Source organism: Lytechinus pictus, chromosome 1, assembly GCF_037042905.1.
Source record: "Lytechinus pictus isolate F3 Inbred chromosome 1, Lp3.0, whole genome shotgun sequence".
Taxonomy (NCBI): domain Eukaryota; kingdom Metazoa; phylum Echinodermata; class Echinoidea; order Temnopleuroida; family Toxopneustidae; genus Lytechinus; species Lytechinus pictus.
This window is the reverse complement of record NC_087245.1, coordinates 41,416,496-41,431,747: the sequence shown is the minus strand read 5'-3', so window position 1 is coordinate 41,431,747 and position 15,252 is coordinate 41,416,496. Positions and strand designations below refer to the sequence as shown.

The 15,252-nt window shown below is 37.9% G+C and overlaps 1 protein-coding gene across 1 annotated transcript; it reads left to right on the top strand.

The window, feature by feature from the left end:
- Nucleotides 1–598: 598 nt before the first annotated feature.
- Nucleotides 599–11,976, top strand: LOC129263106 (large ribosomal subunit protein uL30-like). Its single transcript, XM_054901030.2, has 6 exons — nucleotides 599–652; nucleotides 4,233–4,338; nucleotides 4,777–4,943; nucleotides 6,706–6,843; nucleotides 9,519–9,631; nucleotides 11,698–11,976. The coding sequence occupies exons 1-6, from the start codon at nucleotides 642–644 to the stop codon at nucleotides 11,904–11,906; spliced, it is 744 nt and encodes a 247-aa protein (XP_054757005.1). The 5' UTR covers nucleotides 599–641; the 3' UTR covers nucleotides 11,907–11,976.
- The last annotated feature ends 3,276 nt before the right edge of the window (nucleotides 11,977–15,252 follow it).

Genomic DNA, 15,252 nt, shown 5'->3' with positions numbered 1-15,252 from the left:
AAAAAAAAAAGGTCTTCAAAATCTCGTCAGGGGGGGCAGAGTGCCCCCCCTGCCCCCCCCGTAGGTACGCTAGTGCTCCACACTTTTCCCAAGCTTGACAATGATTAACAAAATGAAAATCAAGCCTAAGCCATTTCATGTAAATCACAGCTCAGTGTAAAGCAAATATCGTCACGATGGCCTCGGTGTGTGGGGTGGGTTGAAATGCACTTTTTGAAGTGTTTTGGGCAAAGAAACAAGTCAAGAATGGTAAAAGATATCTTCAAATCAATTTTACTAGCTAAATTCCACGTGTTCTTCATGATTAAGGTCTACTTTTATTCGCATAACTATTTCAAAGTTCTGGCAAATCATTTTTCACTAATTTTTCAAAAGTAAGTGGTGCTCACTCAAGCAGAAATATTTTTCGACAGTTATATCGTCATTTGCTTAAATGGATCTGTACCAATGTTAAAATGTGGAAAAATCTTCAGGATATTACAAATGTATAATTTTACAGGATTTTTTCAAAGTGTAAACTTTTTTTTGATACGCACTGTCCATGATGCCATGACTGTTAAACATGGTTGTTGGGGAAAAAATAGCGCCACCTAAGTACAAAATTTACCCAATGAATAGAGTCCTTTTCGACTTGGTCCAACATGGCAGATAGGTACGAAAAGAGTATTCCCTTGAACAATCTCCTCAAATCCAGTTAATCCTTTATTATTTTACAGATTGTACCGTTGGTTCTTATGCTTGAAATGATCATGATCAATGCACTCAAAATATTTCCATTGATGTTGAACTATTTTTTCTAAATTTTGTGTTACATGTTCACACCAATGAATTAGCTTAGGCCGAAGAGCACCCGTACGGAACCCAAGAACGATGCAGTGTGTGTACGGTCGCGTACGGTACATGGTCATGGGCAGGCATTTCACTTTATTATGATATTATGATATGATGCATAATGATGGGCCTTATCCTGAAATAAGTCACCTCTTCTCGTGTGTGTGCGCTCGTTGACGTTCATCATGGTTGTGACTTATGACTTTTTAGTTTTGTCCTACACAAAGTCAATAACATTAACGTCAGTCGTCATTAACAATGTCTATGAATGATTAGGGGCCTAAAAAAAAAGCTGTTTGTAATGTAAGTTAAGAGCGACTTCACGAACGACTGGTGTCTAGTGGTGATCATATCTTACGCATTTGATAATCACCAATGAATATTTAATGGTGATCAGTAGAGGCGCACGGCCAATATTGGAGACTGTCTCCAATGTGGGAGATTATCTCCAACTCCAAGAGTCCAATATCAGAGACTTTTGTAAGACAGTCTCCAGTTTTGGAGTCCAATTTCCTTTGTTTACATTTGCTGCAAAAGGATTACCTTGGCGGCAAATAAAAATGTGATAAGCAGATTCCTCATGAAAAATTACCCCTTTTCACCGTCTACTTTAAATATTCACCGTCTACTTTTGTTTTGATAAGGATTTTTGTTGTTAATCACACACAAAACAAAGAAATGGGCTTCTGACCTCAGTGAGACAAAATTTTGGGTGGAAAAAATCATGCTTTTGTTAGTGTTGTTTCTGTTGTCCTTTTGCAAAGCAAGTCTCCAAATAATGTGGGAGATTGTCTCCCCTATTGGAGAGAGTCTCCCATATTGGCCGTGCGCCTCTACTGGTGATAGGGCCTACCAATTACAAGAAAGGATCGCCAGTCGTTCTTAAACTTAAAGTCCCTCTAACTTACGAACAGCTTTATGAAACACCCACCAGTTCATTCACTGCCGTTCATTTTGTCAGCGCTGGTGACTTCTTTCAACTCCCATTGACCTTGTAGTACACACCGAGTGCACGCACACGAGAAGAGAGGTGACTAGCTAAGTAATATCACGATAAAGTCGACCTTCACTCCTTCAGAATATAGTCTTATAGAGTCTAAGAGTAAGAAGACTACAATATATCCAACTGAATATTTCAAAAAAAACAAAAGAGTAGGGTGTCTGAACTGAAGCCACACTGAAAAGTGTCAGCAAAACAGGCTGATTTAGGGGAAAATATGGCACATTTTTTCGGGAAATTTAGGCTGCTGAATTGCGATCTGAATTCATTTCTAACTAATGTTTGGCCTTTGGGATGTATGGAAAGAGAAAATTCAGGGACTTCTGACAGTACAGTTGTAAGGGCAAGTTTATATGATCATTTTAAATAATGATTTAGAGATAAATTGCAAACCCTTATTTGTGTGTGTGTTGAGATTACCATTTCCCACTTTGGGGGAGTACAGCTTACTAGAAAACAGATATTGCAGTTCCCAGCAGTTTTCTAATTATGACTGAGTTATTATATATTGCCCAACATCAAAATACCTAAACAGATACCTATTCATGAGCATAAATGTTTAATGTTTCATTTGTTAAATCATGAGCTTAGTTCTTTTCATCTGTTTGCATACTGTAAGTGTAACTAAAATTGGAAGAAATCATGTATCATGGGACTGGTAAACGCTTTTCTAACATGAATATCAGTATGTGGGACTAGGGTGAAATTTCAGATCAGATAATTTGGTATCTTTGGAAGAGTTTTAAAAGGTGAAGAAATAAAATATCGTCATTGGTTTTAACATATTTTGTCAATATTATACTAATAATCAACATACACGAAAATCATGTTTAAGAATTATTTGTCCGGGGGTCGAAGTAAAGGTCAAAGGTCATTACCTTATAATCGCTCCAATACATTATTTGATGCATGTTTTGGATTCCTCTTAATTTCCTTTTGAATGGTACCAGCTTCGTGAAAATTTGTCAATACGTTACGATGCAATGGCCATTGAAAGTTGAAGGTCACGCCCATTTTTGTCAAAACAAGGAGAAAAGGGCGGGCCGTAGCGCGAGAACCGACGGACCGATTGGACTAATTTTTTGTTTTGTGCTTGGGCCATGGGGAATTTTATGTGTACCAATTTACAATAAAAACTTGAGAGGGTTGGGTGCAACCACTGGGTGAATCCAGATGGAATGACCTCATGCGTTAACTATGGGAAAATGAATTTCTGTTTGGCACAATTTTATTCACTTTGCCGCAATTTTCATTGTGATCTGATTTCCAAATCATTTAAAAAATCATACCATCAGAAAGAGCATCAAAATTCCTAGTAGGCACTTTGGGCAAGTTTTTGGCATCAAGAATACATTTATTTATAGCAGCTCTCAGAATAAAAAAATTTGGATTTGTGTGTGTCCATTTCTTAACTACACAGTCTATGGCAGGAAAATGCTGAAAATTTACCTGATTTCATTCTTTTTTGCAACCATTAGGCCCCTAGATCTACAAAAAAAATTACATTTCTGTCAGTCTGAAGGTTATTTCCATTAAAATTCACAAAGAAAATGTGATATTTTCTTGAAATAAGAAAAATAACTTTTTTCTCCAGACACCCTAACAATAGCTTTCTGTTCAATTGAAATTGAGTAAAATGAAATACTGGTATCTGTAGATCAGTAGAGGCACACGGCCAATAATGGAGACTCTCCAATATTAGGGAGACGATCTCCCATATTGGAGACTTTGCAAAAGAACAAAAGAAACAACACCAACAAAAGTATGATTTTTTTCCATCTGAAATTTTGTCCCACTGAGGTCAGAAGCCCATTTTGTGTGTGGATGACAACAAAAATCCTTATAAAAACAAAAGTAGAGGTCTAGACGATGAATTTTTAAAGTAGACGGTGAAAAGGGGTAATTTTTCATGAGGAATCTGCTTTTCACATTTTTATTTGCTGCCAAGGTAATCCTTTTGCAGCATATGTAAACAAAGAAAATTGGTCTCCCAAACTGGAGACTGTCCATGAAATTGGATACCCAAATTCTTTAGAAAAGTCTCTGATATTGGCCGTACGGCGTGCGCCTCTTCTGTGTAGATCCTGTAGTCTCTTCGATGTCATTTTTTGTATGGTTCTGATTCTCCTATTAGGAGATGTGTAAAAAGAAAATTTAGGCTAATTATTATTATGATGCCCCTTTGTATTTATGAACTTCCATAAATTTTGGGAAAATGTCCGCTTTTGCTTGGAATCTCCCTAAGGTCGATTGGCCTATTGTATTTTTGTTCTTGAGTTCTGCATGACAAGTGATCCTTTATGATAATCCTGCATGATTCATAAATGGCAAGTCACCCCAGGATGATCTGATTTGTGATTTTAAAATATAATTGTTTGTCATTCATTTTTATTTCTTATAGTGCGCCAAAGAAGCTGCCAACGGCACCAGAATCCCTTCTGAAGAAGAGGAAGAACCGACAAACTGAGAAGGCTAAGAGGGCACAAGCTCGCCTCCTTGCCAAGAAGGTGAAATATTAACTTTTTGTATTTTTAGGCTTTATAATGAATTTGGTTTGCCAAATCTAAAATTTCATCATAGTCTCAAGAACACTATTTTGGGGGCTGCATTGTATGTATCTAGGAGCGAGTGGTTTTATAAAAAGAAGTAATATTTATTTTGATTGGGTACCCGATCAAAATTGAATTTTGATGTAAAAATTTAAAGTCCCGTAACACAAAGGTTAGCGATTAATCGTACGCTTGATTTCTACAGTTGATTATACATTGTAGCGAATGGAATCAATCGTAGAAAGATGTTCTACGATCATTGCTGAGCTTTGTGTTATCCTTCACATCAACTTTTTCAGGGCATCCATGTTCGTCATGAATTGGAATAGTGGAATGGGATTTAAAGAAACACAAGACAGGCTTTAAACTAAGGATTAAAAAATCTTAAACTTACAGGAGAATGCCAAGAAGAGACGTGTGATCTTCAAGCGTGCAGAAGACTACATCAGGGAGTACAAGAAGCGTGAGCGTGACGCTGTACGTCTTCATCGCCAGGCTCGCAAGCATGGAAACTTCTATGTTGAAGATGAACCCAGACTAGCATTTGTCGTCAGGATCAGAGGGTGAGTGTCCCCACACTATCAAATAAGCTGGAATATGAAGTGTCATTTCAGGGCTTAGATTAATCCGAGGCCACATTCACACTTGTAATATAAATGTGCAAGGTAGGACGTTAGTAATACTAACCTGACCCAACAAATGTGCTACAGTATACTGGGGGATTTAGCTCCTGTGCAGTTTAGATTACTTTATCACAGAGTTTTGATATTCCCATTGGATTTGTGTGCATAAGAATTTCATTTTTATTTGTCTTAACCCTATCATAACTGGGCTATTTCGGACCAGTATATAGATCTCGACCGCTGATTGCGCAATTGCCGCAAAAAATTGCAAGCGCGTAGAGCCGGATTTAAACTACAAGAGTGTATAGTAAAATTTTCAAAAAAAAAATTTGTAATATTTTTTATTAATTATGCAAATAAGCATATGAAATTTGCCATAAATTTTGTTTTTTGTGTATGTATTTGCCTTTAACTCATTTTATAGAGCTAGTAAAATGCTTATTTTAGGTGGGAGTATCAATTATTACATTTCTAACAAATATCTACAAAAAGCAAAAATATAATTAATTTCTCATGTATTTTATTGTTTTTTAATTCTTATGTATTTATTAATATATATATACTTATATATTTATGTCAATTTGCATTGACTTTTTACACGGAATCACGTTTTTGAGCAATTTCTGGTCTGACATGCACTTACAAAACATTGCGTAATTTTGGAACCGCGTACCCGGGCGTCGCAAATTTGGTCTCAAAAGATGCGCATGACTTGAAAGTAAAAAGTCAGTGAGCCGCGCAGTCAAGAAAATTTGTGCGACAGCGTAGTGACAAAATTTGTTGAGGGGGGTCAAATTGACCCCCCCCCCCGTTTAATAAGGGTTAAATGTCTTGGTGGCGCCTAGGCTATTGACTCAGATGCCCCATTGATTGCTCTGCTTGGCCCTTTACTTAGCCTTGATAATTTAGTGAGCTAGAAATGTGTCCTAGACAAGAATTGCCTTACCCTTAAAGGAGAATGAAACTCTTGGAGCAAGTTAGCTTTTGTGAAAGCAGAAAAATCAAAGAATAAGATCAACAAAAGTTTGAGTAAAATAGGACTAGCAATAGAAGAGTTATGAGCATTTGAATGTCGAGATCACTAATGCTATGGAGATCCTCCCATTGGCAACGCAACCAAGATCTATGATATCACAGATGAACAACTCTCCCCTTTTGGACACTGAAAATATACCCCAAAACATCTCTTTTTGCTCATTCTAATCATATGACAAACGATTCATCAATGATATAATGTTGTGAAACCTCTGTACTTGTCTTCTCATAAAGAGAACACCTCACCTTGTGATAGACTCTATAAAAGTGAGAATATAAGTGAAATAAGTACTAAAGCAATGAGGGAGTTGTACGTGTGTGACATCACAGATCTTGGTCGCATTGCCAATAGGAGGATCTACATGGCATTAGTGATCTCAATATTCAAATGCTCATAACTTTCTTATTATTCATTCAATCTTCCTCAAACTTTCAACAATATGTTTCTTTGATTTTTCTCTTTGATATGGATTCAGCTGGTTTCAAGGGTTTAATTCTCCTTTAAATATTCTGAAATTTGCAGCTTGCATCCTCAAATATGGGCAGTTGGGACTAGGTCTATGCATTGAAAGTATAATATGATGAATTATATTTCTCACAATTCCTGGTATGTTGTCAAAACTTAGTAGAATCCTAACTTTACATAACTAATTGTTTCTCTTTAAAGTATCAATGGCGTCAGCCCCCGTGTCCGCAAGGTCCTCCAGCTGCTCCGCCTGCGACAGATCCACAATGGAGTCTTTGTCCGCCTCAACAAGGCTACTCTACAGATGCTGAGGTTGGTGGAGCCCTACATTGCCTGGGGGTAAGTCAGTTGCTGAAAAAGCAGGAATTAAAAGATGGCCCATTGTAGATGAAGATTCCAATTTTTATGTCTCTGGATCACATAAATGCCAGAGATACATCATAAACTTGAAATCTGGAGAAATACTGGATAGGTTGTTGTGAAACTCGGCAGGTCCCAACATGGGTATGTGCCGTCATCGACAAGTGGGATCTGGCCTAGTCGCCAGCGCTGAGGATTTGATTATGAAGCACTTAATCAGTTCTCGGCTACATGCAGTTAAGTCAATGTCATGCTCCCCAAGATTGCTTGTCCATATTGATTGCATGCTAAAACTGAGATATCAAATACAACCCGTAGTTAACTGGGGGAGGGAGTCAATTGCACCCGCCGTAAATGAATTTAACTTTTCTGCGAAAATGAGACACACTGTCATGATAAATGTGTCAACCCCAAAATTGCTCAAAACATGATTTCTTATACAAAATCAATTCAAATTGTATTTTCAAAGTAAATCATGATTATTTTTTACTTTTGGTAGTTTAAATGGATTTACGTATGCAATATGATCACAAAAGGATCCCAGTGTTGCCAACCGTTAAGTTTTTAGCTGAATTGTCCAGTTTTTGTCTCACCTGCATAGCAGAGTGAGACTACAGGCGCTGCTTTTCCGACGGCGGCGGCGGTGGCGTCAACACCAAATCTTAATCAGTTAAGTTTTTGAAATGACAGCATAACTTAGAAAGTATATGGACCTAGTTCATGAAACTTGTACATAAGGTTAATCAAGTATTACTGAACATCCTTCCTGAGTTTCAGGTCACATGACTGAGGTCAAAGGTCAGTTAGGGTCAATGAACTTAGACCATGTTGGGGGAATCAACATCAAAATCTTAACCTTAGAATAAGTTTTTGAAATTTTGTCACAACGTCGAAAATATATGGACCTAGTTTATGAAACTTGGTCATAAGGGTAATCAAGTATTACTGAATGTCCTGCCTGAGTTTCAAGTCATATGACCAATGTCAAAGGTCATTTAGGGTCAATGAACTTTGACCAAGTTGGGGGTATTTGTTGAATCACCATCAATATTCGAAAGTTTATGGATCTGATTCATAATACTTAGACATAAGAGTAATCAAGTATCACTGAATATCCTGTGCGAGTTTCAGGTCACATGACCAAGGTCAAAGGTCATTTAAGCTCAATGAACTTTGGCCATGTGGGGGTATTTGATGAATAACCATCAGAACTCTGAAAGTGTATGGATCTAGTTCATAAAATTTGGACATAAGAGTAATCAAGTATTACTGAACATCTCGTGCGAGTTTCAGGTCACATGACCATAGTTAAAGGTCATTTAAGGTCAATGAACTTTGGCCATGTTGAAGGTTATTATCAAATTGCTGTCATAACTTTCAAAGTTTATGGATATAGTAAATGAAATGTGGAGATACGGCCATCAAGTATCACTGACAAGTCTTTGGTCACATGATCAAGGTCAAATGTCATTTAGGGTCAATGAACGTAGTATTGTATCATTATATGAATGGTGTTTTTTGTGAATGATTATTCTATAGTACTTAGTTTTCAAAGTCAGCACTGCTGCTATATTGAATCCCGTAATGCAGGTGAGACTGCCAGAGGCGCTCCACTTGTGAATAAGAATTTCATCTTTGTTTTGTTTTCCAAGTCAGTGCTGCTGCTTTATTGATTCGCGAAATGCAGGCAAGACTGCCAGAGGTGTTCCACTTGTTTTGAAAATTCTGCTACACAGTCTTGTACCTTACATTTGGCCCCATGCGCTTGCAATTTTTTGCTGTGATTGTGCGATTGGCAGCCAAGATCTGAAAGGGGGGGGTCAAATCGACCCAAATAGAGTTAAATTTTGCACCGACTTTCGGGTGCGGCCATATTCTTTCTTACCGACTATAATGGGATTTTCTATTTGTTTTATAATATGGTGCAAATAATTTGAATGTATTTTGTGTTTTCTTCAACATTTCTGCCGTAGTAGGTGTGGTAAAAGGCCAAATCTTTTGCAAAATCTTGTTCAAAGTTTTTATTCCAATTTTGATCAATTTGAATGAGAATTTTGTAGTAATCTATTAGAATTAGTATAATTTCTGTAAAATGCAAGGCTTTTTTTCAGTGAGCATATGGTTACCAAAGAGGAAGGAACTGTCTTAACTGTTGCAATATTATACAGGTTGTTTGCGGGGGGATTCAGTTGGTTTGGGGTGGGAGATGGGGTTGAAGATTAAACTGTAAGGAATGCTGATATAATTTTGTTGTTACTGTTCTACATGTAGTTCTGCATTTACCTTGACTAAATGTCTGTCCGGACGGTACGGGTGTATTCATGTAAATAACTTGAGTAATAATCGCCTGTACATATATTCCAGTTTCATCGCAATGAAAAACCAAGAGCTGACTCATGGTAAAGGTTGTTCAGTCAAGGGATGAACATTTTGATGTAACAGAACAGAATTTCTGGCAGAAAGATTATTTCTGATTTTAAGCTACCAGGTACCCAAAACATTCTCAATACATTCAGTGAATTTACATGTATTTTGTTTGGTACTGCTCACAGAAATGCATAATGAGCAGGATTGAATAATCCCTGAAATAAACGACGGGCTGTAATTGTTGCAACCTTGTTTACGAAAGCTGATATTTGGTGCTTAATTTGCAGGTACCCCAATCTGAAGTCTGTCCGTGAGTTGATCTACAAGCGTGGATTTGCCAAGGTTCAGAACGGTAGCCGCATCCCCATCACTGACAACGCCATCATCGAGGGTGCACTTGGTAAGTATTTTTTGGACTTTAGAATATTGTAGCATTGATCCCAGAAGAGGGAGGACTTTGATGTGCACAATTGCTTCACTGCAGTGATTGACTAGTTCTTTTGGAACAGAGAAATCTGTTCGATTTGGGGAAACAAACTTTGAAGAAGAGATGTATGACACGTTTTGCATAGTTCGGTCTTAATTTTTTTTCTTCAAATTTTAACAAGTGCACACCTAGTGCAAGGCTCCACATTAACTTTTTTTGGTGGTGGCCCGTTCGGGCCACCAAAACCTTCAAATAATTTTTTTTGGTGGCCCGATATTAAAGTTTGGTGGCCCGAAAAATATAAAGAAAAACATTAAAAACGAATAAATGGGTATAAATGGTTTAACCACTGTCAAAAAAAATGAAAGAAAATAATAAAAGGGCAAAAAAAAGTGTAAGAAAATTCCTTCCCTAAATTTGCCAAAATGTTGGAAAAATTCACATTTCATATTAATGAAATGCCTTCCCAAAGTATTTACTTTCTCAAGAGTTGTTTAAGAAGTCATTTATAAACAAGAAAGAATGAAAGTAACTGTCTGTTTATTTTTGGCTAGAAAAGACCGGAAAAGACACAGCTTCGAAAGAAACCAAGTAACAACATACATACAAATGCACATGTGGGACTGTGATGTACTCACCTATGTGTTTTTATGTGTATTATTTTCATTTGGAAATCAGTCTTTTTGAGTCAAAAGAGAGGTCATGATTCCTCTTTTTAATGCTTGCAAATAATCAGGATACACCAGATTTTAGCAAAAAGGTCTGTAGAAGGGCATTTCATTGGTGTAAAATGTGACTTTGACTTGGATTTTCACAGTTCTGTGGAAGATTTCTTAGCAGCAACATTTCGTATTGCAGCTCCCTGAGTCTGAATAGGCTGCTAACGCGCGCACAGCTGCTTCAAGCATATGCAAAGCTCAAGCCAGCCGGCCGGCGCGGCCGGTTGGATAAAAGCTACTTAATGCTATAGCGGTAGGCCAACTTTGTGTGTGTGTTTGTGTGTAGATCAACAAAAAGGGCGCATGACGAACTGGCTTGCAATTTGAACTGTAGAAAGTTGATAAATGCGTGCAAAATGGGGAGAAAAATTGCGCTATTCTGAGAATTATTGGTTGCCCAATTCGGGCCACCAAAACTTAATATTTTTTCAATAATGGTTGCCCGAGGTGAATTTCTGGTGGCCCCGGGCCACCGGGCCACCGCTAATGTCGAGCCTTGCCTAGTGCTAGCAAGAATGCATATAGCATTTCCATTTAAATGAATGCAGGATAAAAGAGCATTGTCGATTAAATGCCTTGCTCACAGACATAGGTGCAGCGGTCGGGGATCGAACCCTGGACCTTCCACGTATAGTCAGGTGCCTTAGACCATATCGCCACGGCACCTCGACAAGTGGTCTTAAAAAATGCTTCTTGGACGAATGTTTGACTTATGGAAGGTCCACCTATTCAAGTTTAATACCAGTATGCTTATTGATATGTCACTTTAATATTGTTTTATTGAAGTATTTGGAAGTTGTGTAGAAAATCTTGAACTGAACATCATGCCTGAGTTTCAAGTCACATGACCAAGGTCAAAGGTCATTTGGGGTCAACAAACTTTGGCCATGATGGATATTTGTTGAATTGCCATCATAACTTTAAAAGTTTATGGATCTAGTTCATGAAACCTGGTCATAAGAGCAAGTAAGTGTCACCGAACATTCTGTGCGGCTTTTAGGCCCTATGACCAGGGTCAATGAACTTTGCCCATGTTGGGGGAAATTGTTGAAATGCCATCATAACTGAAAGTTTATGGATCTAGTTGATGAAACTTGGATAAAAGAGTAATCAAGTATCAATGAGCATCTTGTGCAAGTTTCAGGTCACAAGACCAAGACCAAAGGTCATTTAGGGTCAACAAACTTTGGCAATTTTGGGGGTATTTACTGAATTGCTGTAGAGCAAATGTGACTGAGTTATACAATGGGATGGACTTGTAACAATTCATTTCTTTTATATATTGTTACCCAGTGACTTTTCATCTGTTCTAATCTGCAGGCAAATTTGGTATCATCTGCGTGGAGGATCTAATCCATGAGATCTTCACCGCTGGCCCCAACTTCAAGCAAGCCTCCAACTTCCTCTGGCCCTTCAAACTCAGCTCGCCCCGCAACGGCTACCGAAAGAAGGGCAATCACTGGGTCGAGGGCGGCGACTATGGCAACCGTGAGAAGTTCATCAATGACTTCATCAGGAGGATGAACTAACATGCCATACATCACCACAAACACACACACAAAAGAACTATGAATAAAGTACATTGTCACATGCAATGGATGATGGTCTTCACATTGTACTCTGTTTTGGAGGTCATTGTTCAAATTTATATTAATCTCTTTTTATAGATTTAAAGTTGATCTTGAGCTCTCGAAGTCATAGAAAATAGCCATGATATCTTAATTTATATGTGGAAATATATTTTTGGGGTAAGAAGTTTTGCACGTTAGATGTATTTCTTTGTGTGAGATCTCTTTGGCGAACAATTCACCTCCAGAGCTCAAGACCAGCTGGACATGGCTGAATGGAAGCAAAAAGTTTGGTTGTACCAAAAAACATGCGCATCTAGCCAAATACAATCCCAAGCTTCAAACCTGACCCCAATCTTCACATTTTGAACCCAAACTCTATCAAAACCCCAACCCTCACCTTATATATGCAGCGAAAGGAGTAGAAGAGCAATTGCTTCATTTGCATATGTTGAGTAACTGTTGCAGGCACTGAGGCCAAGTTAACAGGCCTTCCAAGACCATAGCCTTTGATTAAGGGGCCGTTCCACTGCCACGATCTAAAAGCAAGATCAGTAGATTGGTGGAGGGTGGGATAGGATCTCGGTTGATATTGGGAGCAGCGTAGCAACAGCATTGTAAAGATGGGGTTAAAGTAGCCATTCATTCAGATTGACCTGATCCTCCCAATCAGAAAACGCCCATTTTAAATCGTGGGAAGCGTGTAAATGGCATGACGCGCAGTCGTGTAATCTGATTACCCCTGCTTAATTCTGTTCCTGTAAAGTATTTTCCGCTGAATCCAGGTAAAAGGTTCATCTTCCCCCAATATGCAGGTTTGCCAAATTGTAGCAAGATCCGTGTAGTGGAATGGCCATTTAATTGAAAGGACAAGTCCACCCCAACAAAAAGTTTATTTGAATAAAAAGAGAAAAATCCAACAAATAAAACACTGAAAATTTCATCAAAATCGGATGTAAAATAGGAAAGTTATGACATTTTTAAGTTTCGCTTAATTTCACAAAACAGTTATATGCACATCCTGGCCGGTATGCAAATGAGGAGACTGATGACATCATCCACTCACTATTTCTTTTGTATTTTACTATATGAAATATTCTAATTTTCTCTTCATTGTCAAGTGAAACAATTATTCCTCCCTGAACAAATGGAATTAGCATAGGTTAATACTGTATGGTTCAGTCAAGTTGGTCCATATTGTCAAATTTGTAAAAAATGAAATATTGTATAATTCAAACAATAAAAAACAAAAGAAATAGTGAGTGAGGGACATCATCGACTGTCTAATTTGCATGTCACTGAGTTGTGCATATCACTGTTTTTTTTCTTAAATAAGCGAAACTTTAAAATGTCATAACTTTCTTATTTTACATCCGATTTTGATGAAATTTTCAGCGTTATGCTAGTTTGATTTTTCTCTATTCAAATCAACATTTTCCTGTGGTGGACTTGCCCTTAAAGTGATTGGTTAACATTGGTTTGACTTTTTAAAAATCTGAGCTAGAAGGTCACATTTGTCACCTGTGTCTGTGATACGTTACAAAAATGAAGCCCAGAAAAAATTGCGTTCGAAAATAATTATTTAGTGCTTCAAAAATTGAAATATAAAGTGACCGAAAACACCATCTTAATTTCATCCCATACACTTATGTGTACTATTTAGGCGTCTATTTACAAAATCGGGGTTTGCCTTGTAGTTTTAGCTTTTCTTTCTCAATAATGGTTGTTTTCAGGGTTTATTAGTTCTAATACATGCACTTGTACACATGTTACATCTTGGTTTGAGAATTTTTTAAATCGGCTGCTCACAAAGTTAAACAATACCTTTAAAGTCCTTCCTGGCGTTACAATGAAATGCTATCAGCCAGATTAATGAATGAAGTCCGCCCTGTCAGTCATTGTTAAAATGGCAAAAGATGAGAAGATGAATGTAATATATTTATCCATGGAAAATTGAAAGACGTGGATGATAAAGAGAAGTACAGAAAGATATCAAAAGAAAGTGTAAGAGAGGGACTGAGAGAAGGGAGAGTGAAAGAAAGAATATGATTTCAAATTATGATGCGGAATTTGCTGTGGTTGTATAAATCACAAATTCCATTCATTTCGGGGGGGGGGGGGGGAGAATGTGTCAAATTGGCCGTTGGGTCCAAACATATTTTCACCAAATTACCTTTTTTGCTTGAAGTAGCTGTGTAGTAATTTCATAGTAATGTAAGCAGATCCCTGTCTAAGGAAATTTCTGATTATTGAAAATATACATGGTAGGCTATACATCTGGCGAGAGAGCAAAGCGAGCAAGTGGTGAGGAAATTGTACACGGTGTTAGTTACACCTGAATGTTATGTTGTGTGTTATAGAATATATATATAGAACAGATTATGTATAGAAAAATCAGATTAAATCAAATGGAATCAATGAACAGCACTTTTTTAGAAGGTAGAGATGCAAACTCCCCCCCCCCCCCCACATAGTTTCACAATGAACAATTATTCAGTTGCTTTGTCATATCAGATGGTCAAATGTCGTTTTGGGTCAATGAAACTTTGAAATGCCATAACTTATTTATCATCCGATTTTGATGAAATTTTCAGCGTCGTGCTTGTTTGATTTTTCTCTATTGATTCAAATCAACATTTTTCTGGGGTGGACTTGACCTTGAATAACTACAGTTTTGGGCCCTTTTAGAATGAAATTGTATTTTTGTGATAGTTATGTATTTCACCATCCTGCTTTCCCCTCATTTTCCCCCCTTCTCTCCCATTTTAGATTTATTTTCTATTTTTCTTGGTCATAGGACTTTGGGGGAGCCCCCCTAAAAAAAAAAAAATTGCTAGTGATAGATAGAGATAACCTCAGTCACATTGTAATTTTGTGGAATGAACATGTGATTGGCAGGGGCGGGTCCAAGAGGTCCATCCCCCATCCCCCCCCCCAAAAAAAAAGGGGGGGGGGAGATAACGAGATGAATGGGAAAGAGAAGGAGAAGTAGGGAGAGGGAAAGGAATATATAGAAAGAAAGCAAAAGAATGGAAAGGAAGGGGAGGGGGGGGGGTAAATCGAGGAAAGGGGAAGAAATTGAGTACCGAAGCGATGACGTCAGTTGCCATGGTGTCATTGCGGCCTGGTTCTAAACAATGGAAATGAAAGCGTGTGTTTCTCATAGGAGAAAATGGCTGCTATCGGAATGTGATCGCTTGCAACGTATTTTTCAGACGAGACAAAGTCATACAAATATGTACGACGATCGTCAGCTGCGACTCTGTTTAGAACCAGTCCGCCATGACACCATGGCAAGTGGCAACTG